Source organism: Drosophila bipectinata, chromosome 3L, assembly GCF_030179905.1.
Source record: "Drosophila bipectinata strain 14024-0381.07 chromosome 3L, DbipHiC1v2, whole genome shotgun sequence".
Classification (NCBI taxonomy): domain Eukaryota; kingdom Metazoa; phylum Arthropoda; class Insecta; order Diptera; family Drosophilidae; genus Drosophila; species Drosophila bipectinata.
In genome coordinates this window covers 26,325,625-26,352,692 of record NC_091738.1, presented here as the reverse complement: position 1 = coordinate 26,352,692, position 27,068 = coordinate 26,325,625, and the positions used below count along the sequence as shown (strand labels likewise).

At 40.0% G+C, this 27,068-nt stretch overlaps 1 protein-coding gene and 1 pseudogene across 10 annotated transcripts in view; both read right to left on the bottom strand.

Moving 5' to 3' along the window:
* The window catches only part of Pzl (Piezo-like), a 472,153-nt gene that overhangs the window by 106,700 nt on the left and 338,385 nt on the right, over positions 1 to 27,068 (bottom strand). For 9 of the 10 annotated variants that reach the window (XR_011442830.1, XR_011442831.1, XR_011442833.1 and 6 more), the window contains one exon: positions 25,270 to 25,425. Coding sequence is in view for 2 of the 10 variants with exons in the window: in XM_070280111.1 (XP_070136212.1) it covers positions 25,270 to 25,425 (156 nt within the window). In the remaining 8 variants the exon portion in view is untranslated. The remainder of the gene's footprint in view (positions 1 to 25,269; positions 25,426 to 27,068) is intronic. The other variant, XR_011442827.1, reaches the window with a different exon arrangement.
* Positions 6,647 to 7,281, bottom strand: LOC138926212 (protein gurken-like; annotated as a pseudogene).

Here is a 27,068-nt window from a genome sequence, read left to right as displayed (position 1 = left end):
AACTGTTGTAAAAAAAAAGCTTGTCTGCCGCTTTTAATAAATTGTATTTCAGTGTCTTTTCGCTTATATTGGCGAAAATATAAGCGAAGTGAAGTTTTTCCGGAGCTCGGACAAAGCACGTCCGCTCAGTTCGGTAGTTCGATTAGAAAAAGAAAAGATAAGAAAAGATATTAGAAAAGATATATTTAAATTCGAAATTAATGCTTGAGTCATGGGTCAAAGGGCGACCAAGCGGAACATTCTTTCGGTGACATCGAAGCTGTTTCACCCCCTTGGCTTATTAAGCCCTATACTTATAAAAGGAAAGATCCTATTGAAGGAACTTTGGCTAAATAAGCTAGATTGGGGAGAGTCAGTTCCACTGCATTTAGAAACAGCATGGAACAAAACACAAATTGCCTTGTCGCAATTAGAGGAAATCTCAATTCCGAGATTCGTGTTTACCGAGCCGATGTCACCGATTCAAATTCCTGCCTTTTCTGACGCATCAATGAGAGCCTATGGAGCCTGCGTCTATATTCGTTGCGAATCTGCAGAGGGTATTAAAGCTTCGTTGTTGACTGCAAAGTCCAAAGTAGCGCCGCTCAAGACAAAGACGCTCCCCTGTCTTGAGTTATGTGCCGCTCACCTTCGCGCAGATCTCTGCCGCAAGTCTCTTTTCCGTCGTGCGCGCAACAGCACCTTTGTAAGCCCAAGGCAAAGCAGAAGTGCCCGTTTCCCACGCCGTGCTGCCGCCTAGTCTAACTAACTAATTTCCAATATAATTAAAATTATTCACGAATCCTAATAGCAATTATAATTTTTAAGCCTTTTGGCGGCTGGATTGCTTTTCCATAAAATCCACAAGCGCTAGAGTCCCAAGAAGATGCAAGTGTGTAATATGTTTCTGTTTCTATTGCGACGCCAAATTGCAGATGTGGCTAGCACGCCGCTCGATCCCTAGATCGTTCGTTCTATACTCTCCTATAGGTATAGAACTCTCCTATACTATGGGTACATATAACTTTCCAGTTTTGTGGATAATCCGTTTTGTGGATAATTTTCGACGCTAGCTAGCGTTTTCCAATGATGCCAATCCTAATTATTCAAATAATTAAAGTAATTTTCGTGCTCTCAACAATTGTCGCCATCACAGATTGTTGTTCGAGCCGGTTCTTACTACTGCGAGAGCATACGCTTAATATTGTGCAGCATCAGCACAATCACTTCCACGAGCACGCTCACGAGCTGCAGCAGCATGGCCTTTGTCAGCCAGTGGGAGCTGCAAACACTCCAGGAGCAACCACAGCTGGAGCAACCACTTTACCCTCCGTAAACGAGGACAAGAGGAAGAACGCCACCGAGGTGCTGCTACTGCCGTGTAGCGAGGAATACAAGGCCAACTTTCGCCTGAACGGGGGACGCTGCTTCTACCATCCAATGGACAACAGCACAGTCCTGCACTCGTGCCTCGGCAAAGACGACTACGTTCGTTGGAGAAAGGTGCGAGTACAAGAACTGGAATGGTGGCTTTGTCTACGCACCACCGATTAAAAGACGCAAGGTCCGGATGGCGCACATCGTCTTAATAGGATCTTTCTTTTTATAAGTATAGGGCTTAATAAGCCAAGGGTGTGAAACAGCTTCGATGTCACCGAAAGAATGTTCCGCTTGGTCGCCCTTTGACCCATGACTGAAGCATCAATTTCAAATTTAAATATATCTTTAGTCAGTTCTGAGTCCGAAAGTGTTATTGGTTGAACCGTGAAAACCACGTGCTCAATTCAAACTCATTGTTTTGAAGAACCTGAGTTACTTCAGACTTAATTGTCTTTAGCTCCTCAATGCAACCAGCATCCGTTAACATTAATTGGTTTTCCTTCTTGAGATAAAACAGCACCAATTGGGACGTCTAAAGCGTCGGTGGTCAAGGTAAATTTTTTATTATAGTCCGGTTGAACTAGTTCTACTTGAGCAATGAGATTTTCTTTCAGCTCGTTAAAAGCTTTAATTGCTGCTTCATCCAGCTGAATTAACATTTTTGTTGACATTCTTTTTGAGATTTTGCCATTATGACCTCCAAGATATTTTGTTAGAGGTTCGGCTATGTAGGCGTAGTTTGAAACAAATTTTCTATAATAGCCCGTAAAACCTAGGAAACTTCTTAGTTCCCGAATATTTTCTGGAAGCGGATATTTACTAATGGTTTCAATTTTGTCTGGGTCTGTCCTGATGACGTTATAGGATGGCATGTATCCTAGAAAACGGGTTTCGCGTTTGAAAAACTTAGATTTTTCTAAAAAGATTTTCATGTTTGCCCTCAATAATATATTTATAATTTTGTTTAGATCTGTACAGTGTTGTTCAATTGAGTTTGAGAATATTATAATGTCATCCATATAGACATGACATGTTTTCCCTATTTGTTCTCTTAGAATAACGTCCATTGCTCTCTGAAAGATTCTTGGTACATTCGTTAATCCGAATGGCATTCTTAAAAATTCCTATTTTCTATTATTTATTGAAAGCTGTTTTTTCGACATCAGATTCTTTCATTAGTATCTGATGAAATCCTGACTATAAATCTATTGTTGAAAAATATCTTGCTTTTCCCAAATTTGATAGAATTACTGATGGGTCTTGCATTGGGTACCTGTCAGGTATGGTACTTTCATTTAATTTTTTTATAATCAATGACGAGTCGTAATTTACGTCTTCCATCTTGATTCTCTTCTTTCTTTGGGACTACCAGAAGTGGTGAATTGTAAGGGCTTCTGCTAGACCTTATTATTTTTTCTGATAACATTCTTTTGAGTTCGCTATTCACGAAGTCGTTGACAGATAGAGCATACGGATATTGCTTCCCGTATATTGGCCTATCGTGGATAAGATTTATTTTCCCCCTTTATGTCTGTTCTAAAAGGAATTTGCATATTTATCTTTGAATGCTCCTTTTCAATATAGTGAACTATCTTTTCCCTCAATCCGCCTAGTTGGTCGGTACCTATATTATTTATTTGATTTTTGACGGTATTTACTTCGTCGGCACTCTCAGGATTTTTAATTCCCAAGATATTTTTATTTTTATTGACGGATATTTCTACGTCGGCGTTCTCGGGATTTTTAGTTCGCAAGATATTTGTATTTTTGTTGACGGATATTTCTACGTCGGCGTTCTCGGGATTTTTAATTCCCAAGCTTTTCTCACTATTTTCAACAATTAATGAATCTGTGTTTTCGCTACCATTATCATCAAAATACTTTTTTATAATAAATTCTTTTAACGGAAGAATATTATTTTCTTCAATTAAACGTATTTCATTTTTTCTTCTCATTATCATAATATTTTAACTTCTCCTGTTTCCCATCATATTTCAAGATTCCCTTATCTATATTTATTATAGCTCCAATATTTCTTAATAAATTGAATCCAATTAAAATATCAGATTCTAAACCTTCGATTTCATAAAATAATTGTTTTGTTTCAAATATATTTATAATGTGGTAATACCTAATAATTGAATAGCCATGAACTGTAGTTACCTTTTTGTATATTGGTAGCTCGTTTTTATTTTCAAAAATTCCCTTTTTTATGTAACAAGCAGTGGCTCCTGTATCTATTAAAACTTTTAGCTGCTTCTTGGTTTTTCGATCTATCCTATTTAAATAAGGCATTCCTCTGTAGGGGTCTGGTCTAAAAAATGGTCTTCATTGATATTATTTAATCTGGTTACTTTATTAGCTGGCTGACTTTCTGTTCCATCTGATTCCCTTTTTTGAGCTTGAGTTTGCTCTCTTTCTTGATTTGTGCTATAGAAATTTGAACGATTTTTATTTTGATAATAATTATTATTATATCTACCTTGATTATCGTTTGCCTGCCAATTATTATATCTTTCCTGGTTACTATTTGCCTGCCAATTTTGGCTCGGCTGCCGATTGTTATTAGATTTATTCTGGAGTTGAACCGGTGGATCAACAACCATTGGCTCGATAGCTTGTTGCTTATGATTATTATTTTGATTATTATTTTTCCAAAAATTTCCTTTTTGTGGCCAATTGTAATTTTGGTTATGATTAAAATTATTTCCCATTTTAGTGGTTTTATTATTTTGTCGCATTTGATCAAATCGTAAGTTGTTTCACCGATATTTACTTTCATTTTTAAATCCATTAAACCTATTTGCGAATTGAGCACAGAAGTTGTTTGATTCTAATTCTTGGACCTTTGCCAAAGCATTGGGCAAATCTGGTGGATTTAATGAGAAAAGAATTTCTAAAAATAGATCCATTAAGTCCGGATATAAATACTCGTAGAGCATTTCCCCTTATTGAATTGTTTGTTTCTTTGGTAATTACACTGTCCTTTCCGCATGTCATTATTGTTTTGTTTATTAGTAAGGTCATTTTTTTATTGACTTCGTTATAGTACTCAGTAATTGTCATTCGTCCTTGCCTGAGGATACTTAGTTCTGACTCGAGAACATGTATTGGTTGTTTGTCACTATATATAAAGTCCAATCGGGATAAGATTGCTTTAAAGTTTAAAACTGTGCCATGATTGGTAAGAGCATCATGGGCAGCTCCCATAATTTTATTTCGTAAAATTTTTAAGGCGATAAAATATTGTTCACTTTCAATTTTATGGAGACTCATTACAGTTTCGGCAGCTTCCCTCCAACCTACATACTGTGTTGGTTCCCCTGTGAAATTAGGTAATGATTTTACCACTTCAAGTATTGTATCGCATTTTATAGCTGGGTCAATTGTTTGTATTTTATAATCTTCCACAGTTTTTGTATCTGTGGCTAGCCTTCCCTCTAAACATTTTACTTTCCTGCTAACTTCATTCAATTGAGCGTTTATTAGTTGACCGCGCGAGTTCCGTTTATGTTTAACTTATTTTTTATTAAACAATTTTTTTGGAGCTTTGTGTGACGCGGCCCCACGAGTTGGGCGCCAGTTAAATTGTTTGTAGTTCGGTGAATTAAAAAAATGTAAATTTTATTTTTCAATTATACAACTTGGTTATATACAAAATTATACAAAAACCTTTATTTATTAAACGTAATAATTACAAGACACTTTTGATTTTTCTTAAATATTTTTTATCAACCGTTCGCGGTCTCGGTCAAAAAGGGACTGACTTCTTAATTCTAAATCTGATCCAAAGAACCTCGGCCATAAGTTGTGTTTAGATTAGAGGCTTAAGATGAAAATGTCGCATCTTATTATGAAATTCGATTAAGCTGATCGATGCAATTTGGTGGGTACTTGAAACGCAAAAGGCGTAATTGATTGGGCTTTGGAGGGAAGCTGATGTTTCCATGTCCCATATGTGAAGTCTGCAAAACACCTACTCCTACGAGCGGTAGGGAACGCAAGGCTGACCGCGGAGGAGCTGCAGACCGTCCTCGTTGGAGTCAAGGCCGCCCTGAACTCACGACCCCTGGGCGCTCTGAGTCAGGACCCAAGCGACTGCGAGGCGCTTACTCCCGGGCACCTGTGGACAGGTGGGTCGCTCATCGCCCCACCAGCACCGCGGACCCCGGACCAGCAGGGGTGCTTGCGGCGATGGTGGCTTGTCTCGTCAATCAAGCAAATGTTTTTTCAGCGATTGTCCCGGGAGTACGTCTTGGGACTACGGGCGCGGTCGAAGTGGCAGAATCAGGAGGACGACATCCAGACGGGTGAGCTGGTCCTGATCGCAGAGGATCACCAGCCGGCACAACAGTGGCTCACAGGAATGGTAGGAGCAACGCACGCCGGGGCGGACGGAAGGGTCAGGGTCGCCGTCGTCAGGACTAGCTCTGGAGCGGAGTATAGGAGAGCAGTCCACAAGCTGGGGCGGCTGCCAGCTCGAGTTATAACGTTGACGAGGCCACATCTTTCGTTTTCGCTTTCGATTTTTGTACATAGTTTGCGGCCACTCTTATTTTTTATTTTTTATGTTTTATCATGAGAGATAAACTAGTCTCATTCAACAAATTGTATATTTGGTGTTTTCATTAATAATTCACTCCACCTCTGGACACTATATCTGCCGGGTTCTGTTTAGTTGGTACATGCTGCCAGGTGCTATCATCTGACCACTCTTGAATTTCAGCTACTCTTTTCGATACGAACGTTGAGAACGACGATGAATGGGAACGAATCCAATGAAGAATTACTTCTGAATCCGACCAATATACACTTCGATCGATCGGAACTTTTATTAGAGGCTTTATCTTTTTAGTTATTATTCTCTTTAATGGTCTCTATTAACAAAAGTTTAAACATTGTACAAGATGTAATCAAGTGTTACGGAAATAATCACTTGTCTGGGTTAATTGGAGTAAGCGCGAAGATTATGTTCTAAGTACTTTCTTAATATTCCATAATAATTAATTAAACGTAACAAAATGTTACAACAAACGAATTACAAAAGCTCCAACGAAAGCTTCCAAAGTGAAACAAACAAAAAAAAAATCAGTAAAGAAACGAAAAAAAAAGAAAATAGTAATCATGCGTCTTTTGAAACTAAATAGAAAATCCTTCTAAGAAAACTAAATGTATTCAATAAATTACATGATGCGCCACATCATGAAACATGGTTTACATAGAATTCAACAAAAAAACAAAAAATATGAATCCCAATAGTACAAGTGAAACCAAAATTGTTGCATATCTAACACCTAACAAAAAAGCGCTGTTTGCGCAGATGCAACTGCTGCTGTTTCTGGCGATAGACCGGCACATTCCGGAGCATGAATACGGCTGCGAAGAGCACGTAAAGGGACGAGAGCATGATGAACACGGGGAAGGAGAAGACGCTGTGCGGACCGGACCTTGCGTTTTTCAATCGGTGGTGCGTAGACAAAGCCATCATTCCAGTTCTTGTACTCGCACCTTTCTCCAACGAACGTAGTCGTCTTTGCCGAGGCACGAGTGCAGGACTGTGCTGTTGTCCATTGGATGGTAGAAGCAGCATCCCCCGTTCAGGCGAAAGTTGGCCTTGTATTCCTCGCTACACGGCAGTAGCAGCACCTCGGCGGCGTTCTTCCTCTTGTCCTCGTTTACGGAGGGTAAAGTGGTTGCTCCAGTTGTGGTTGCTCCTGGAGTGTTTGCAGCTCCCACTGGCTGACAAAGGCCATGCTGCTGCAGCTCGTGAGCGTGCTCGTGGAAGTGATTGTGCTGATGCTGCACAATATTAAGCGTATGCTCTCGCAGTAGTAAGAACCGGCTCGAACAACAATCTGTGATGGCGACAATTGTTGAGAGCACGAAAATTACTTTGATTATTTGAATAATTAGGATTGGCATCATTGGAAAACGCTAGCTAGCGTCGAAAATTATCCACAAAACGGATTATCCACAAAACTGGAAAGTTATATGTACCCATAGTATAGGAGAGTTCTATACCTATAGGAGAGTATAGAACGAACGATCTAGGGATCGAGCGGCGTGCTAGCCACATCTGCAATTTGGCGTCGCAACAGAAACAGAAACATATTACACACTTGCATCTTCTTGGGACTCTAGCGCTTGTGGATTTTATGGAAAAGCAATCCAGCCGCCAAAAGGCTTAAACATTATAATTGCTAGTTCCTGCAATAGGATCTTTCCTTTTATAAGTATAGGGCTTAATAGGCCAAGGGGGTGAAACAGCTTCGATGTCACCGAAAGAATGTTCCGCTTGGTCGCCCTTTGACCCATGACTCAAGCATGAATTTCAAATTTAAATATATCTTTAGTCAGTTCTGAGTCCGAAAGTGTTATTGGTTTAACCGTGCTCTCGGATGCAGTAACTTCAGACGAGTTTGAAAACCACGTGCTCAATTCAAACGCATCGTTTTGAAGAACCTGAGTTACTTCAGACTTAATTGTCTTAAGCTCCTCATTGCAACCAGCACCCGTTAACATGTCGTCGACGTAAAAGTCGCACCCAATAACTTCGGCAGCTCGAGGGAATGTATTTTTCACAGATTCACTCAACCTCTTTAAGGGGTCCTTCACCTGGATTTGGCCGAAAATGAAGCAAAATTTGAGAATGGATTGCGGGAAAATGAAAAGACATACGAACTTGAGCTTTTGAACTTTGATTCGTTGTTTATTTACGATAAAAAAAAAGTATTCGATATTTAGGAAATTCAAAATGGCGCCTTCAAAATGGCGGATCTTGTCGACCTCGTTTTTTCCGCTTTGTCAAGTGTCGGGCCGCTGGTAGTGAACGGAAATTAGAAATGTATATAATTTATTAAAGTTGATGGAATTTCCTATGGCTTATACCTAACGACAATCAATTTTGGTGAAAATAAACCAATTTTATGGGCGTTTGAAAAAAAATTGACATTTTTCCCCTTTTTTTTTTATTTTGATCTTGTTTAACAATTATAAATAAACAATTTTTCATGTCAATTTTAGGTATAAGCCATACAAAAAAGTATATACTTTCAAACGCTTCTTGAATGAAGGAAATCGGATCAATAGAACGAGCCCTGTGCTTGACATGAGTTCAGAAAACATGGTTTCGAGAAAAACGCGTTTAAAGTTTTTAGAAACTTTGCCTTTCGATAGCTTTCTTGTTATCATGGATATGTTTGAAACGCTCTAGCTCATGAACTATGCGTCGTATCGAAATATCCTTTGGTACATATATTCTAGACATATAGAACTTTCATTTTATGTAAAAAATAAAAATCGATTTTTTCAAAAAAATTCAGGTGAAGGTCCCCTTAAACACCTTATGGCCAGGAATGGGGCTGGCGCAGTCCCATATGAAACGGTGTTGAGCTTGCACAGTTTTAAGGACTCTGATGGGCCTCCCCTCCATACTATCAACTGGTATCGCCTATCGTCTTCATTTACCATTACTTGGCGATACATCTTTTCTTGGCGATACATCAATCTGTTCAGTCGGAACCGTAGAAGAGTTGAATATAACTCTTCCTGGATGGTAGGACCAACCATCAACAGATCGTTTAGGCACTTCTGTGTTGATCTCTTACAAGACGCATCAAACAAGACTCGTAATTTGGTCGATGTGCTTTGAGGCCGTAAGACACACTGATGGGGTATGACGTAGTGTGGAGTAGCAAGAACATCATTGCTTGTTGGGGACATATGACCTAAGGATTCGTATTCTTCCATAAATTCCAAAACCATTTTCTTTAAATTCGGATCTCGAGGTAATCTTCTCTCGAGCGACAAAAAACGTCGTTTGGCTACCTCGAACGAGTTTCCCAAAACGTTTGGATCCGATTTAAATGGAAGACTGCCTTCAAATCGACCTGAAAGCAGTAAAACTGTATTTTTCTGATAATGTTCCTCACAAACCTCTTGTTCAGGCGACCAAAGCTTTTAAGAAGTTGGTACTTCCTCCAACGTCCAGAATTTTTTAAAATTTTTTCCATCTATCGACTCGAGTAATTCTTCTTGGCAATTCAGGCTTATTTGGCCAACGGAAAACAGTTCGAAAAATGACTCAGCTCCAATTAACTGAGGATCATCAGTCTATCCGCTGAAGTTTATAAAAATATGGGTCTGCTAAAGGCAAGTTCTGTGGTAGGTCCCAATCTTTCACGTTCACTGACTGGTCAGGGTGATAACCCGAGATAGTTCTCAAAATCCAAAAGTCGAACGGAAACTCACTACCATTAATTGTTGACTTCACCACAGTCTGTATCTTTTTCTTGACCTAGGAATTAGCTTGACTAATTCCAAGCAAGTTGATACACAATTCCTCCCTACGGATCTGTAAGCGTTGAGCAAGATCTTCAGTAATGAAGTTCATTTGCCCAGAGTCAAGTATTGCTCGGGACAATATGTGCTCGCCATTTTTAGTTCTAACGCTTACGATCGACGTCGCTAACAAAACCCTTTCTAGGGATGACGCATGCAAAGCATGTGTCGTAGAAGGGCCATAAGAAGCGCTGGAGGAGTATGTTTATTTGGTGGTGGTAAGGCCAAGTTGTTTTCGGTCACAATATATCGGTGCAGAATTTTGTGGTGCGATCTTGCACATATTTGACACCTAGTCGTAAATCGACTTCGCAACTGTGTAACCTTTTCGCATACAATTTAAGCATAATGAGGCTAACTTGACAAACTTAAACCGTTGCATTACAGCAAGGCAAGCGAACTGACTACACTGGGCAAGACTATGGCCTTGTGCGTTGCACTAACTGCAAGCTTGTTTGTTGGAAGCGGAGCAAGCCATCGAACTTGTATTGTGCAGCTTCCCGAATCCAGTTTTTTCCTGTTTTGGCTTGTTCACATCCAGGAATGTTCACATTCTTGTCTACTAATGTCTCAGAGAGACTCAACGATAGACAGACAGCAACGATATTTTAAAAATTTATTTTTTTTTTTTGGTATAATATAAATATTTTTTATTTTTATTATTTAATTAATTAAATTAAATTCGAAAAAGAAAAAGGTATTTTATTTAATATCTGGCCAAAAACGAAAAAATAATTAATTAATATATGGCGAAAAAGATGAAATAATTTTCAATTAATTGATAATCGAATAATCTTGATAGTCAAGGCACTCTGTATCCAAAAATATAGTTGGTTGCCAGTGACACCGAAAAAGGTGTATACCCAACCAATTGTAGGGTAGCGCGTCACTTTGCGTTTTGTTAAAATAAAATGCGCCAAACTAATGCGTATGTATGTATGTATACGCATTAGTTTGGCGCATAGCAGCGATATGTATTATATGTCCATATATTTGTATATAAATAAATGTTTGGCTGCACTAAATTTAATTATTTTGTTTTGGGAAAAACGAATGAGGGGCAAAAAGGGGGTGCGACAGTGATGTGGATATATGTATTATGATGTTTATTAATTTTAAACATAGGCAGTTTGTTTTTCCACCACAGTAAGACGGCGTCAGCTGCCCTCCTACTCCACCTAGCCGAGAATGGAGCTGATGTGGGCTTTATCCAGGAACCCTGAATTCTTTGAGAAATGATTTTTGGATTGGGGGCGTCGGAGTATAGGCTCTGTAAAGCCGATACAACAGGTAAAAGGCGAGCCTGTATCCTCACAAAAAAGAACCCTAACCTCTTTTTGCTACCTTATTTCATCAATGAAGATTCAGATTCCTGTATATTCACTTGCCGTACCCGGAGGGGTTTCTTCGATCGCTCTTGCCAGTTTGCAAATATTTTCGATCTTGAACTCAAGCTTTCTCCTTCCGCGACAAGTGGAAATATAACGATTAATCCTAATTAATAAATAAATTCGACTTAATAAGTTCATTGAACTATTTATTTCCAATTTATACATTTAATCGTTTAAAGTTATCTCTGTTGCGCTTTAACTATATTCTCCAACATAAATCTCTCCGAGCTGTACTCTCTGGACGTAACCCGTTACATCATAATTACTGTGGAGTTTGTTGTTGTTCACGACGCCAAACCTTCGTTGCATATCTCTTTTGAAACGTTGTCTCTTACATCCGATCTGATCGCCCACTCTCGGCTACAGAGTGCCTCAGAGAGCCTAAATTCTTTACACGCTACTACAGTGGTCTGCAATCCGTCAAAAATGAGTCTTACTTGCACTGCAAAAAAATGTGAATTTGGTGGATCCATCACGGGTGACTCATACCTGTCTTGTTGGCTCTGCAACAACTGCTCACATATTACATGTGCTGGAGGAGGACACAATGGACGGATAAGTGACCTTATCAACAAGAAAATTGGCCTGACATGGTCTTGCATCGCTTGTAGAGAAATTGAGTCAAAGATGCGGACTTTTATGAAACAGACGAGAAATGGTTTCCTAGATGTTCGCAAGCAATTCTCGGCCCTTAATGAGCAATTCCTCGCTCTTGAAACTCAATTCCTTGGGCTTAAGTTGTAAAGCGAATCCCCCAGACGAAAAATTCCGAACAACAACCTGCTGACTGCTAAATTACTGAATACCCCTACATCCCATGCTGTACAAGTCGATGAATTTTCAACAGCAAACATTTTACCGCCGCCTACTTGGGTACCTACTTATGCTGATCCAGTACCAAGGGACTTGATGAGCCTTCCTTCAGGGCACTCTAATATTTATCCATTGCAAGAAGCGATCAGCGTACCGAGTACAAATCTCGAGCCTCATATCATCTTGGAGCCGCCATCGTTGGACACCGTTGGACAACCCCCATCGTTGGACAACCTACCCTCTGCTCTTGCCGTGATATCTCCAAGGCCTCTGATTTGTGTGGCGCCTGAAGTTAGATCTTCTGGACTTACGCTGAGGGCGGTTGCTCCTCGTAAGGCCATATTTGTCTCTCGGCTTATGCCGGATGCTAGTGTTGATGATGTCAGGAGTCACCTGTTAAACCATCTTAAGGCAGCTCCTAATGAAATAGCTGTTTTTAAGTTTAACTTTAAGCATAAGCGTTCTATTTCTTCTTTAAAAATAGTCCTACCTGATTCCTACCTTGAAAAAGCCCTTGATCCTGTAGCTTGGCCTGAGCACAGTATCATTCATGAATTCCTAGCAAAAGACGCTCAGAATCCTAGTCCTGCAGAAACTGCTTCAAAAAACTGAATAACATAGTACTTTCCAGCTGCTATCAAAACGTTAGAAGTATTCTGGGTAAGCTGAGCCAATTTTTTACAAAGAGTGCTTCTTTTGATTTTGATGCTATCGTGCTTACTGAAACTTGGCGTAACTCCTCTGTCTCCGATAATGAAATTCTTGTTTCCAAATTCATAGTGTTTCGATTGGATCGTCCAACTTTTACAGGTGGTGTGTTCATTGCTGTTAGTAATGAGTACCCTTCTGAACTTATTCCTTTCCCGAATGAGTTCGGAATTGAGTTCATTGCGGTGAAAATTTTAACTGGCTCGTCTCATATTTTCCTGACCTGTTCCTACACTCCTCCCATGGCTGAAGATATTGTGTACTTTCACCGTCTTGATGCCATTAAGTCTGTTTTTTCGTTGGTCAAGGACCGTGATTTATCATGGGAGATTTCAACCTTCCCATTATTTCCTGGATCCCGTCTGAGGTAGACAATTCCCTGTTTTCCAGTTGTTATAACGACTTTATTGATGGCCTTACCGATCTTGCCCTGCTCCAAATTAATCCAATTCATAACACTCATGACAGATTTTTGGACCTTATTTTTTTCCAATGTGTCATCCTCTGTGACAGTCATTCGGTCCCCGCCGCTATCGCTTCCTGAAGACTTTCACCATCCTACACTATTAGCACCGGTGTTAATTGATGTGCCTCACAAAGAAGCTTGCTTTAATGTTCAACCTCGTTTCAAATGCTTCAGAAAGACTGATTGAAAGGGCCATAAACCCTTCGGAATCATTTGGCTGAAATTGATTGGAATGTTCTTTCGTCTATAAACACAATTGAAGTAGCTACGGATTCGTTTTACGTAATAATTCATAAGGCCTTGAACAAATTTGTTCCGGAAGTCCCAGTATCACTGTCTACAAAACCACCTTGGTATAATAAACACCTTTTTCGTCTTAAGAACAGGAAATCCAGAGCTTACAAAAAGTTTCTTAAGTCAGGATCGATGTGCCATCAGTCAAACTTTCTTTATGTTCGCAACCAGTTTATTATTCTCAACTATCAACTTTCTAAGCAGTATATCAGGAATCGTAAGGTAAACTTTCGTAATTATCCAAGCTCCTTCTACTCTTTTGTCAATATGAAACGTAAATCAAATCTTTTTCCTCCGTCCCTATCATATAAAAATATTTCACATTCTTCTAAGCAAGGTATTGTTAATCTCTTTGCGTCATTTTTTCAAACCACCTGTTCGTCCGATTTATATAACCTCAACTCTTCTGATCCTTATAAATTACCACATATAAACAACATTTACTTTTCAAAATTTCGAACTCAGGATGTGTTCGAAGCTCTTTCAACAATAGATATATCATTCTCTGCTGGTCCTGACAATGTTCCTAGCTGTGTTCTTAGGTACTGTTCTGATATCCTTTGCTATCCTGTCACTATCTTATTCAACTTATCCTTGGAGTTGGAATGTCTTCCCAAGAGAAGGAATGAATCGTTTATTATTCCGCTTCATAAGAAAGGCTCTAAAGCACTTATTGAGAACTACCGGGGGATTGCTAAGCTATCTGCGATTCCCAAACTGCTTGAGAAACTGGTTACTTTCCAACTGCAACAGTTTTGTAAAAGCATTATTTCCACTTCACAGCATCGTTCTGTCAAGCATCGCTCTACCACAACTAACCTTCTTGAATTCACTTCGTTTATCCACAGACGTTTTCTGAGCCGCATGCAAACTGATGTGGTGTACACTGACTTTAGTAAAGCGTTTGACTCTGTGAACCACCAGCTCCTCCTTCATAGGCTGTGTCTTATGGGGTTTTCTCCACATATAGTACAGTGATTGTCCTCTTATCTATCCAACCGCAAGCAGCGTGTTTTGTTTAAAAACAGTTCATCACAGATTATAAACCTTTCATCTGGTAGTCACTTAGGACCTCTTCTGTTTGTTCTTTATGTCAACGATTTACCTAGTAATGTAAACTATGCTACTACATTTATGTATGCTGATGATGTCAAGTTATGTCTTTCTTTCTCAGACCATTTCCTTCATAGACACCTGCAACTAGACCTTAACGAAGTCTTCTTGTGGTGCTCAAACAATCTCCTTTTGCTTAACTGCTCTAAGTGTAAGGTTATGACGTTCAATCGCAGTGAGCCTCACATCGTTTTTAGTACTCCCTTGGGAATAACGTCTTAGATCGTGTTTCCCTAATTAACGATCTTGGAGTCATTTTTGACAATAAGTTGTCGTTCAACGAACACATATAACTAACAGTTAATAAGGCCAGAAGTGTGCTAGCTTTTATCAAATGTTGGTCTAAAGAATTTGATGATCCTTTCACAACTAAAATTCTATACGTATCGTTGGTTCGTCCTATCTTGGAATACTGTTCTAGCGTTTGGAGTCCGCAATACTTCGTTCACAAAAGGAGGATTGAATCTGTCCAAAAGCAGTTTCTGCTATTTGCGTTAAAAAGCTTAAACTGAGATACTGCCACTTCCCTCCCGTCGTATAATTGCCGGTTAAAATTACTAAACCTACCTCCTTTAAAAGAGCGCCGTACTTGTGCTGGGGTTATGCTACTTCATGTGCTTATTCTTGGACAGGTTGACTCACAAGTACTTCTTGAAAAATTAATGTTTTCTGTTCCTAATAGAATAACTAGATCCTTCCGACCCCTTTGGTTACCGATTTCTAGGTCTAATTTTGCGGAACACGATCCATTTCGCGTATTTGTAAAAATTATAGCTCATTGTCCCATTTATTATCTCCTGAACTATATCTTTTAACTCAATTTATCCTTACTTTTAGTTATAATAATCTAGAATAACAGATCATTGTTCATAAATAAATAAAAAAAAAAAAAAAAGATAATGTAGCCGCTGCAATAGAGAGCCCAAAGGGACCACTAAGGGTATGCAGCAGAAGGTCAACCATATTATAAGTTACGACGCCAATGCCCTTCATCATATTCGGTCTTCACTTTAAAGAACAAAAGGAAAGTATTTGACATCACTCTTTACTCAGGCTCTTCAGCAGACAGGGTTGTTAGATGAAAAGTCCTAAAGAAACGTCCTAAAAGAAAGCCCTCCTTCTTACCGATTACTGATACATAGAACTAGTAGTCAATTTCGAGAACTTTAATTCGAGCTAGCAGTACGAAATCTTAGTAAGGCAAACTGGGAGATTTTCAAGAAGAAAACTAGATTGATCATTTGGGGAACCTCCAACAAGAGACGTTAACACCAGTGAATATCTAAAAGTCATGGTCGGCACGCTAAAGACGGCTTACGTAAAAGCATTTAATGGGGTTTGTCCCAAAAGCAGACACTATTGCAGTAGCAAGTCGAAGCAACCACCATGGTGGCCGCCAGTATTTTTATCAAAGTCTTACAATGTAAGATTTAACAGCTACTTTGAAGCCATTGAGAATCCATAGTTTTCCACTAGTCTCACTGCTAACAGGTTCACATTAAAGGCTTAGTGGTTGCCTCCTTAAAATATGAAAAATGCATAAAAGTGGACTTTCTTATTTCATTAATATGAAAAAAAGTAAACAATCTACAACAGAGACTAAATTTGACTCGGCTGGACTTTTTTTAAAACTCTTTTTAAAGATGACATTAAATTTTAAAAATTCGTTTTGAAGACATTTTCACTTTATTAAAAGAACAGCAAACGTTTTTTTGGACATTTCATATACACAAACACGCTTACATGAGCTTTAGATTTTGAGTGCTATTTTAAAAAGTCAAAAATTAATAAATTAATTAACGTTAAAAGTGAAAGATTAATTAAAAAAATCAACATTTTTCTGAAATACAATTTTTCGGAAATTTTTCGTTAATCAATTTTTCCCTATTTGCGTTTTTAAAATACCACTAAATATATTAAAAGGAAAGCTCGTGTAAGCGTCAACATCAACAGCTGATTTCTTCTCAATGGCGCCATCTATGAAAATTTGTGGTATTCAACTAGAGGTCTGCAGGAATACATTCTTATTGCCTCAGCCATAGAATACATCCGAATGGAATAGAATGAATGAGTGCAAGAGACACAACGAATTGAGTGAGAGGAAGTGAGAGAGTAAGAGAGCATTCTAACTCATGGCCATTCTCTTGCTTTGAAATCGAGCGAATTGGGGTGGGAAGTAAGAAGAGTGCTTTTGAAATGAGGAATGCAGCCGAATTACTCGAATTATTTTCTTCTTTTGAGCGCTTCTTTTTATACATACTTCTTTTATAATGAGGGAGATGACCGAACGGTAAATTATAATGTTTTTTTACTTATGGTTTTAAACAGCTATTATTATTTTCTTAGTGTTTTTGTTTAGTTTTCTTGTGAAATTTCCCAAATTAATGTAGAAAAAAAAGTACCCTGTACATTATTAGTATGAATCAAAGATTATAAAGTACATAAATGGGACATCTCATACAAAGAAAAATGTTCTATGGCGGGTTCCAGCAGTGGAACCCGCTGGAACGAGCGGGTTCCATTGCGCGACAAGTTAAGTTTGAGAAATTTTTCGCGCGACAACGAATGAGGAATAGCCGAGAGGTAGAGTGCTTGGCTTGTGTGCAAAGTAAAACGAGTTCAAACCAGGCTCGGGACATCCATTTTTTTAAATTTTAAATCTATTTATATTATATTTTTATTCTTTTAATGTGTTTTTCTAAATTTATAATCCAATAAAAAAAAAATACAAAATTGTAAAATCACCTTAACATTGTCTCAGTTCGTAGTAGAACCCGCTGTAAAAATGTCTATAAGTGCAGGTTCTACGGCATTTTGGCAGGCCGCGTCGTGGAACCCGCTCTCAAATGTTTTCATTTTTTCCGTCGTGGAACCCGGTGTAATAATGAAAACATTTGAGAGCGGGTTATTACACCGGGTTCCACGACGGAAAAAATGAAAACATTTGAGAGCGGGTTCCACGACAAATGGCTGGCAGATAAGAGAGAGGGAAAGAGAGAATTCTATTTTTAGATCGTAACATCTTTGGAACGATGAAAGTTTGAAACGTTGTAATCGAACCAATGTAAGAGTAAAGAGATCAGAAATATCTTTTACTATCCTTACTCGTCAACTTACAAGTATAAAATCAACTTCGACGGTAGCCTAGATGGATAGTGCACGGTCTTTATTCATGGGGTCCTGGGTTCGATTTTATTAGCGGGCGGTTGGTTTCAATTTTGATAAAGTTTTAGTTTTATGATTCTTTTTATATTGACTTTTATTTTTTTATTAATTTTTTTTTTACTTTTAATTTTTACGTTATTATTATGATTTTTAATTGCGGACGTGTGACGGACATGTCGGATGACAAAATGCCAGGAGGACTCCCTTGAAATTGGGGAGACATAATGAAGATTAAAACATTTTTACAATTGTAAAATTAAAAAAAAATATATTACAAATAAAGAATAAAAAAATAATTATAAAAGAAAAAGTTCAAAGTCCTTACGAGGATTTGAACACAGAAAAATTACACATAGAGTAACTACTCTATGCATTACGCTACCATCCTGTCTCAATCTGCGGCGATCAAAAATACTATTTGTTCTACCAACTACCACATCGGCGCATCGAAAACAGGAACGAGAAATTGAAATTGAAATTTGGAAGCCAAAACATTTTTACTCCGTCGTGCGAGCAGTCACACATACATACATACATAGGTTCACATTTTTGTTGACGGATACATGTAAAGAGTTCTAAAAATAGAATCGTATGCATGTCCGTTCCCCCCTCACCAACAAGACGAAAAAAGTTGACCGTTTTGGGCCCTGATGTCCCATCTATGTACTTTATAATCTTTAGTATGATGCAGTGCACGCTTGTATAGTTATAGCAAAGAGATAGAGATCTTGAAGTAGTCATTATTGTCCCTCTCTAAGAAGTAGAGAACAAGAAATTATGTATACCAACTTTTTCATTTTTCCTTTGCATACATTTTTAGTCGTAAGTTCAAGTTATTCGGTGTGCGACTCAAGATTAAGAACAATGAGTGCTCTTTGAAATTGGAACTTATCAAATTGATAAGTTAGAGGAGACAAACTATGACACATGGAAAATACAGATGCGATCTGTATTAGTGCATTCCGGTCTGTTGAGTGTTACGTCTGGAGAGCTAACTGAATCGAATGTTCCGGAAGAACAATAGCTTGCGGCCTTTGAGAGTAAGGCGTTGGCGACAATAACATTGAGTGTCAAGACATCTCAATTGGCCTACATCAAGATTTGCTTAACGGCTGTGGAGGCATGGACCAAGTTGAAAGAAGTTCATCAACCAAGCGGACCTGTATGAAAAGTACAGTTAAACAAGAAACTGCTTAATAAACGGATGGAGCAAGGGCAGAGCATGACGACCTACATAAGTGAGTTTGTGGAAATTCTGGAAGTTGAAATAGAGATTAACGACGAACTTCGCACAATCGTTTTGCTATCGAGTCTTCTAAAGCAATTTGAACATTTCGTGGTCGCTATGAAGACACGAGTTCAGTTGCCTTCGTTCGAAGTTCTCACCATAAAGTTAAAGGAGAAGAGCGAAAGAAAAGGAATAACAGAAGAACGAGTCGACACTAAAGCATTTGCTGCAACGCACAAGCACAACTCACAGACAAAAACATATGGAGAGAAGAAACGAAAATATATCGTTTGTTTCAAGTATGGTGAACAAAGGCACATTAAGTCCCATTGTCGAAGTGAGGGTAAGGAAGATCACCGCATGGCATCAAGTAGTGTGGTGAATCAACAAAGCAGCCTGTTGCACGCCTGTGACGTCAACAACATTGACAATTCAACATGGTGTTTCGTATAGTGTCGCAACAAGCCATATGTGTTGGGCAAGAGAGCTATTTACAAAGTTTGAGAAGCACACTGAACAGATCGGACAAGCCGATGCTGGTTTCATTCAAGCAGAAGGTATAGGTGACGTCAAGATACAGACAGGCCAGTGCATGTTGACTCTAAAAAATGTCCTTTACGTTTCGAAGATGACCAGAAATTTCTATTCCGTGAGCAGTGCTGTCCAGCGTGACAGGAAGAAGATTGAAATGCCTGCGGAGTGATAATGGCGGAGAATTTGTCAATAAACAGTTTGACGAATGTCTAAGGCAGCATGGAATCGACAGACAGCTAACAATAGCGTATACTCCCCAGCAAAATGAAGTTGCAGAACGGGCAAATCGTACGCTAGTGGAGATGTCAAGATGCCTTCTGGTCCAGGCGGGACTGGGAGATCGTTTTTGGGCAGAAGCTGTCAACACTTCGGTTTATCTGCGAAATCGCTCCCCTACCAGCGCATTAGAGAGTATGACTCCTATGGAAGCGTGGACGGGTAAGAGACCTTATGCAAAACATCTAAAGGTTTTTGGATATCTTGCAGTTGCTCTGGACAAGGGTCCGAGGAATGGCAGCAAATTTTAACCTAAGGGAAAGGAGTACATTATGGTTGGGTACTCTGTGGCAGCCAAAGGTTATCGACTATATGACCCATCAACAGGACAATTGGTCGAAAAACGGGATGTATTATATTATGAACATCATGACGTGGTATCCAAGGGTGAGCTGGTTCGAGCTGGAGGAACTGAAAGAGGCCCGCCAGCAGCAGGGACCCGGAGATGCAGAAGTCGTTTCTGACTTATCCATCAACACCGACAGCTCCGATGAGAGCACATATCAGTACAAGAGTGCTGAAGAAAAGGGTGAGCATGTCGAGGAGGAGGCACGCAGGGCCCCCGGCCGCCCTAAGATCATTCGGATTGGAAAACCTGGACGTCCAAAGAAGCAGTACAATATCCTAGGCGCCGTTAACTTTCAAAAAGGCGCTGGAGAGTGCAAATGCAAAGTAGCGGCGTGAAGCCATGGAACGAGAATATGATTCTCTGGTTGCCAACCAGACTTGGCAAGTCACTGATTTACCCAAAAATCAGCGAGCCATTGGATGCAAGTGGGTGTTCAACGTGAAGCGTGATAAAGATGGCCAAATAGAACGTTTCAAGGCTCGACTGGTAGCAAAAGGATGCTCCCAGCAGTTTGGCGTAAATTACCTAGAAACATTTTCGCCAGTATGCCGATTGGAGAGTGTTCGCTTTCATCTTCATCAAATGGATGTATGCACCACGTATCTGAACAGCGATCTGAGTGAGACGGTCTACATGAAGCAGCCGGAAGGGTACTCAGATGAATCAAATCCTGACAAGGTATTGCTTCCGAAGAGAGCAATATATGGCTTCAAACAATCAGGAAGGGCATGGAACGAGAAGCTTATTGGCGTATTGGTTAATATGGGATTCGTTGCTTGTGATAACGAACCATGTTTGTACAAACATTGTGGAAAAGGTAATCTTGTACTAATCCTTGTATATGTTGACGATATAATTATAGCTTGCCAATCGCACGAGGATTTGCTGAAAATCAAGAGCAGCATCTCACAATCATTCGAGTGTGTTGACAAGGGTCAACTAACCATTTCCTGGGCATGGAAATCGAACGAGATGGCGGCAGCTTTACGGCCAGTGACCACGAAGCAATATTGTGCTCAATTGTTAACCCTCAAGAACGACCGAGGGATCCGAAACCACGAGGCTACAGAGTCGGTACGCTCCAGGCGAGGAACTTCACCGAGGCAGCGCGCGACATCGGCAACGTCTTACCAAACGGAGCCAACGAAATGGCTGATACCCTGGCTGCTAAGCTGGAGGCAGCGTGCATGGCGAGCATGCAGGGGAGAAGCCGCTACCGTAGGAACCACGCTCCCGTTTACTGGTGGAGCGACGAGATTGGCTCCATCCGAGCTGAGTGCATGAGAGCAAGGAGGCTCATGCAGCGCGCGAGAGGCAGCGACGCCTTTGAGGAGCGGCACCTAGCCTTCAAGGACCGACGCAAAGCATTGAAGGTGGCCATCCGAGACAGCAAAAGGAAATGCTTCCTGGAGCTATGCGACTCGGCGGAGGAAAATCCATGGGGCAACGCGTACCGGATAGTGGTGAAGAGGCTGCGCGCAGGAAGCCAGTCCCCCACGGACCCGAACGTGCTAAGGACCATAGTGCAAGCACTTTTCCAAGCCGGCAACCAAGTTCCCCCATTTTCCCACCCCCCCAGCAGACAATGAAGCGGCTGAGGAGGTAACGGAAGAGGAAATTCTGGCCATAGGGAGAGGCCTGGCCCCGAACAAAGCACCCGGCCCGGACTCGGTTCCTAACCGAGCCCTGAAGCTGGCTCTAGCTCTGCAGCCGGGCAGCTTTGCGGAGCTCTACAATAAATGTATCCGCGAAGGCATTTTTCCCACCAGGTGGAAGGTACAGAAGCTCCTGCTGCTCCTCAAACCAGGGAAACCAAGGGAGGAGGCGTCGTCCTATAGGCCAATCTGCCTGCTGGACACAACGGGCAAGGTCTTCGAGAGGGTGATCGCGACGAGGCTCGAAGCTGCCATAGAGGAGGCGGGAGGGCAGTCTCCCAAGCAGTATGGGTTCCGGAAGGGAAGGTCTACGGTGGATGCCATAGCAGAGGTGGTCGGCATTGCTCGCAACGCAATAGCGGGAACCAGGTGGAAAGGTGGCTCCAAGCAATACTGCCTGATAGTCACCCTGGACATCAGGAACGCCTTCAACACGGCGGACTGGAGCAAAACACTGGCAGCCCTAAGGTGGTTCAACGTTCCCAGTGCCATAATGAACGTCGTCAGTAGCTACTTTAGCTGCCGAGTGCTACTGGTCGACACGGACATGGGCACGGAGTCCTACGACGTTACGGCGGGTGTGCCCCAAGGATCGGTCCTAGGACTGCTGCTGTGGAACGCCATGTATGACGGAATCCTGAGGCTGCAGCTCCCAGCGGCGTAGACGACGTAGCGTTGGTGATAGTGGCCAAGCACAGGGAGGAAGCGGAGAGAACGGCGAAAAAGGCAATCGAGACAATGCGTTTTGCTATATCAAAAACGGCTATACCGATTCTCATGAAATTTTGTGAGCGTATTGCCCTGAGAATCCTCCAATTTTTACTACTCTTAAATCCTGTTCGACATACCAAAAATCGCTTATAAAGTGAGTTACTACCTCATCACACTGACAAACTCACGTTACCATAGCATTTTAGCTCAATTTAAACTGGGGCTAAAATCCTTCATCATTAGTAAATACATTAATTCTATTTATAAGTGTTTTGTACAGAGAGCAATGCCAAGAAAACGCAAAGGGGGGATTTGAGCCGCGATATAAATAGATCTCGAAAAATGGGAATAGTAGAACAAATCCAGCAACTAAATACTGATGTACGTGTTAGACTAGCGCAATTGCACTACCAGAAATTGAACCACCACCTGAACCATTGAACGGCTTATTTGTCGGCACGGATCCAGATTCTAACGTGTTCCTGAAGCCAATTCGAACATTCAATTCCTGCTTTCAAATGACATCGTTCGGAGCAACAGAAATAGTTCGAAATACTAATGAAAATGATCAACATTACAGTTCTACATTCAAAATCAGAGGCCAAGTTTATCATAAAATGGGCTCAATGGGCATAAATTCTTACAAATCTCTTTTATGGGCGGCGAGGATTCCGGAAGCGCACTTGACAATCTCGTGAATGCAAGTTGTGATTATAATAACCTTTATTTATTTTATGCCAGACGTATCGTCAGCGAGCTCCAGATGACTTTATAATACATAAGTCTAGAACTGACTTAATTTTTTACAGAAATTATAAAGTCATCTGGTAGCAAAACAACGTTTGCCGGGTCAGATAGTTAACTTATAAATTTACTTCATTATATGTTTGCTGGAAGTGATGTCACGGAGAAAATATCGGCCAATTGATCGGCCATGAACGATCTCATTTCATCCTGGACAACACAATAAGTATCGCAATAACAATGGAGATCAGACCTGTGGGAATCCGTTCACACTTGAGCTAGCAGTGGACGGTAGGCTAGAATAATAAGTTTATCTGATTACAAGATTTTATTGACAGACCAATTTAAATTAAGTAACAAATATATCAACCACAAATGTACTTTGAACGACAGAATTAAAAAGAGAGAAAGCGGGTGCTTCGAAGAGAGCGATTGGAGTAGGAAAAGAAAACTGTATAAATAGAGATAAGAAACTTTATTGCACTATAAAAGAGAGTCGCAACCCAAAAAAGAAGAAGAAGCAAACCCGAGTATTGGATTGAAATATTTTAATAAAAATTTTAATAAAAATATTTCAATATTTAAACAGTAATTTCATACTGTTTTATGTAATAATTCTTTGAATTTCTTTAGCTTAAATATGAAGTTGGTAAACAACGGTTTACAACCAAATTAATATAAGAACGCCTTGCGCCCAAAAAACACGACTGTTGGCTGAAGAATATCTAAAGTTAGCTAGTGTGTTAGCTAGTAGATAAAGACAATAACTAATCATAAACAAGCCAGAAGAATCATAAAAAGAATCATAATAAAATTGAATCCGATTGGAATGAAAATTTTGATTTATCAAGAAAGACAAAACATGAAAGTAAAAATCCTTATTAATGGAAGTTGTTTTCCTTTAAATATGTCCACACTGGATGTATTTCAATGGAATTAGTTAAGCTACCAAGACGCATTTAACCGCCAAAACTATATTGTTATTTGGGAAGATTTCTGGAATGCCTACATCTGGTCTGTGACAAAAACGTTTTCTGCCGATGTGAGGCGCTTTGTCGAGCATTGGCCTACCGAGTAGTGGGCAAGCACTTTACCTTATATAGTTGATGTTCGATGTGTACTTGGAGAAACTGGGACATCAGTGAAGAAAAAGACCTCTCCTGCATTTAAGACAGATGATGAGATTGATTGAGGCTGGGAAACTAAACTGGAATAGAACATAAAATATAATTATACTAACCGTCCCTCATATCTTTTTCGTTACTTGACCTATCAACAACCATTAAAAATAAGATAAACAAGAAAGGAAAGCTAAGCAGAGCCGAAGTTGGTATACCCTTGCAGTTAAAACCGAATATATATCGCAAAAATCAGATAAAGTTGGCCGATTCTCATAAGAATATCATAATAAAACCAATTAAATATAATAAAATATCTAAAAAAAAAATCCCAAGCTTCTATCTTCAAAAATACGAAAGTTGGTATTTCTACCAAATACCATTTCCGATCGTAATAACTAATATGACATATAACTAATATGGCAGCTATAGGATATAGTCGGCCAATCCTTATAAAATTTGGTAGGTTGGATCAATTGACCAAAAATAGAATCTGTACTAAGTACCATCTTCAAAAACACAAAAGTTGGGTCACTTCCGATCGTTCAGTTATATGGCAGCTATAGAATATAGTCGGCCGACTATATACCAAAAATAGCTCTCATGTTAAATTTAAGCCCTCTAACTCTAAAAACACCGAAGTTATACCATTTCCGATTAATCAGTTATATGGCAGCTATAGGATTCCGTGCAATTATACTGCGTGCAATTCCTTTGCAGGTTTGGGCAGAAGGGTGTGTGCAAAGTTTCAAAGTCGCTAGCTTTAAAACTGAAAAACTAGTTTGCGTAGAAGCAGACAGACGGACAGACAGACGGACATGCTCATATCAACTCAGGTGTTGATCCTGATCAAGAATATATATACTTTATAGGGTCGGAGATGTCTCCTTCACTGCGTTGCACACTTTTGACCAAAATTATAATACCCTCTGGAAGGGTATAAAAATAGTATATTAATAATAAGTAACAAGTTATAATGCAATTTTTAAAAACAATTCTACATACGCTAATCGCTGCATCGACTTTCGATAATATTCGGACTCAATATTTTGATATACGTATTTGTTTTCCATACCGGGACGAAGTACATCATCCATATCACGTTTGAATTCCATTGTACTAGGGCCAGGTTCTTTTCTTGATTCTTCTCCTGCTTCTTCCCTTGAAAAAAATAACATATTAAAATTGTTATTAAAATGTAGATAAAATCATCTTTAATTCAAGCCACATAAACGATATATGGGTAATTCTACAATATCGAATGCGACAATCATAGGCATTTTAACTAAAAAAATACGTGCTAACACTGTTTTTTATTTCTACGAATCTTGTAGCTCTGGTAGCACTATGATTGGTGTATATTTTAATTTTAGGAATCTTTTTATTTTCAATGAATTCAAACAAAGTTGAGCCTGTCACATGCAAGCAAGGCAGTCGTTTTATTGTCAAAAACCATACCAATCAGCGATTAAAAAAAAATCCTAATGAACAAGTTTTCTGGAATAGAGTTTAAATCTCATTTAAAATTAAATTGCAGTTTTTTTAAATCTATTTTTCTTACTGTCACACGCAAACTTTTCATCCATTATTTTTTTTAATGTTTTTTCTTTACTTTTAAAGTAATTAAATGTCAATACTATTAATATTATTCAATTTCCAAATTTTATTTTCAGCATTGACTTCAAACCAAACAAAATATAGATAGTAGATTATTCTATATAAGTAGAAAATATAGAATATAGATTAAAATATGGCTTGGTAAGAATTTATTTTCATTTTCTTAGTGTTTATGTTTATTTGATATTAGGGTTGCGACATGTTTACATTGTGTAACGAACTGTTTCTGTTTCTTTTTTTTCCCCAATAGATCCCGCGGCTAGCTCACAGAGTTTGTGGGCTTGTTCCACCGAATTTATAGCTCGACGTGATTGCTCGAGCCCAGAAATGATACAAATAGCTCATTGTTTACAAATGAATTTCCGCTTTTGACAGGCTCTGCCCCGGATCCTTGCTGCTCCTCCTGGGCTTCCGCTCGGCTTCGCCGTCGGCGCTCGTCCGCCCGTCGCTCACCTTTCCGCATTGTTTGCCAATAAGCACACCGCCCAGGTATACGCCGGGGAGGATCTGCTCTTTCGGTGCCTGGCGGCCGGTTGGGGTCGTGGCTCGCTTTGTTTGGACTCACGCGCTACTTCTCCTCGCTGCGTTGCTCTCAGCTGTCATTGCGTTGCTCGCTGGTCGTCTTTCGCCGATCCTGTTGCTGTTGTCGCTTCTGCTGCTCCGTCGCCATCGATGGCGGCTCTCGATGTCTTTGCTGTTCAGTAGAATCCCAACAACACGGGACACAGCACCCTTCTACATAAAGATCCATTAGTCCCTAGTCCCACTTGCACCGACTACTACTCCTAGGAAACACACAAAAACGCCCTTTAGCACCATCCTTCCTTAAAGGGAAGAATGAAACGCGCAAGGCACTTCGCCTTCAGTAGCCTAGTAATTCCTTTCTGCCCCTATCAACGTCCGACTGGCGTAGGCGATCGTTCGCTTACCCTTTTCGGTTTTCTTCGGCAGGGCTTCACCGACGCCGTAGTCGCTGGCGTTCGTTTGCAGCACGAATCTCTTTGCACAATCTGGGCACGCCAGCACTGGATTCTCTGCTAGACGCGGCTTCAGTGTCTCAAACGTCTCCTGGTGCTTAGTTGTCCATTCCCATTTCGCCTTTTCCGTAGTTGATCGTTCAGCGGTGACTTTTCCTGAATCCATGGCGATCCTCTGGCTCGGGAAAAATCTTGCTGCTCTTTCTGTTG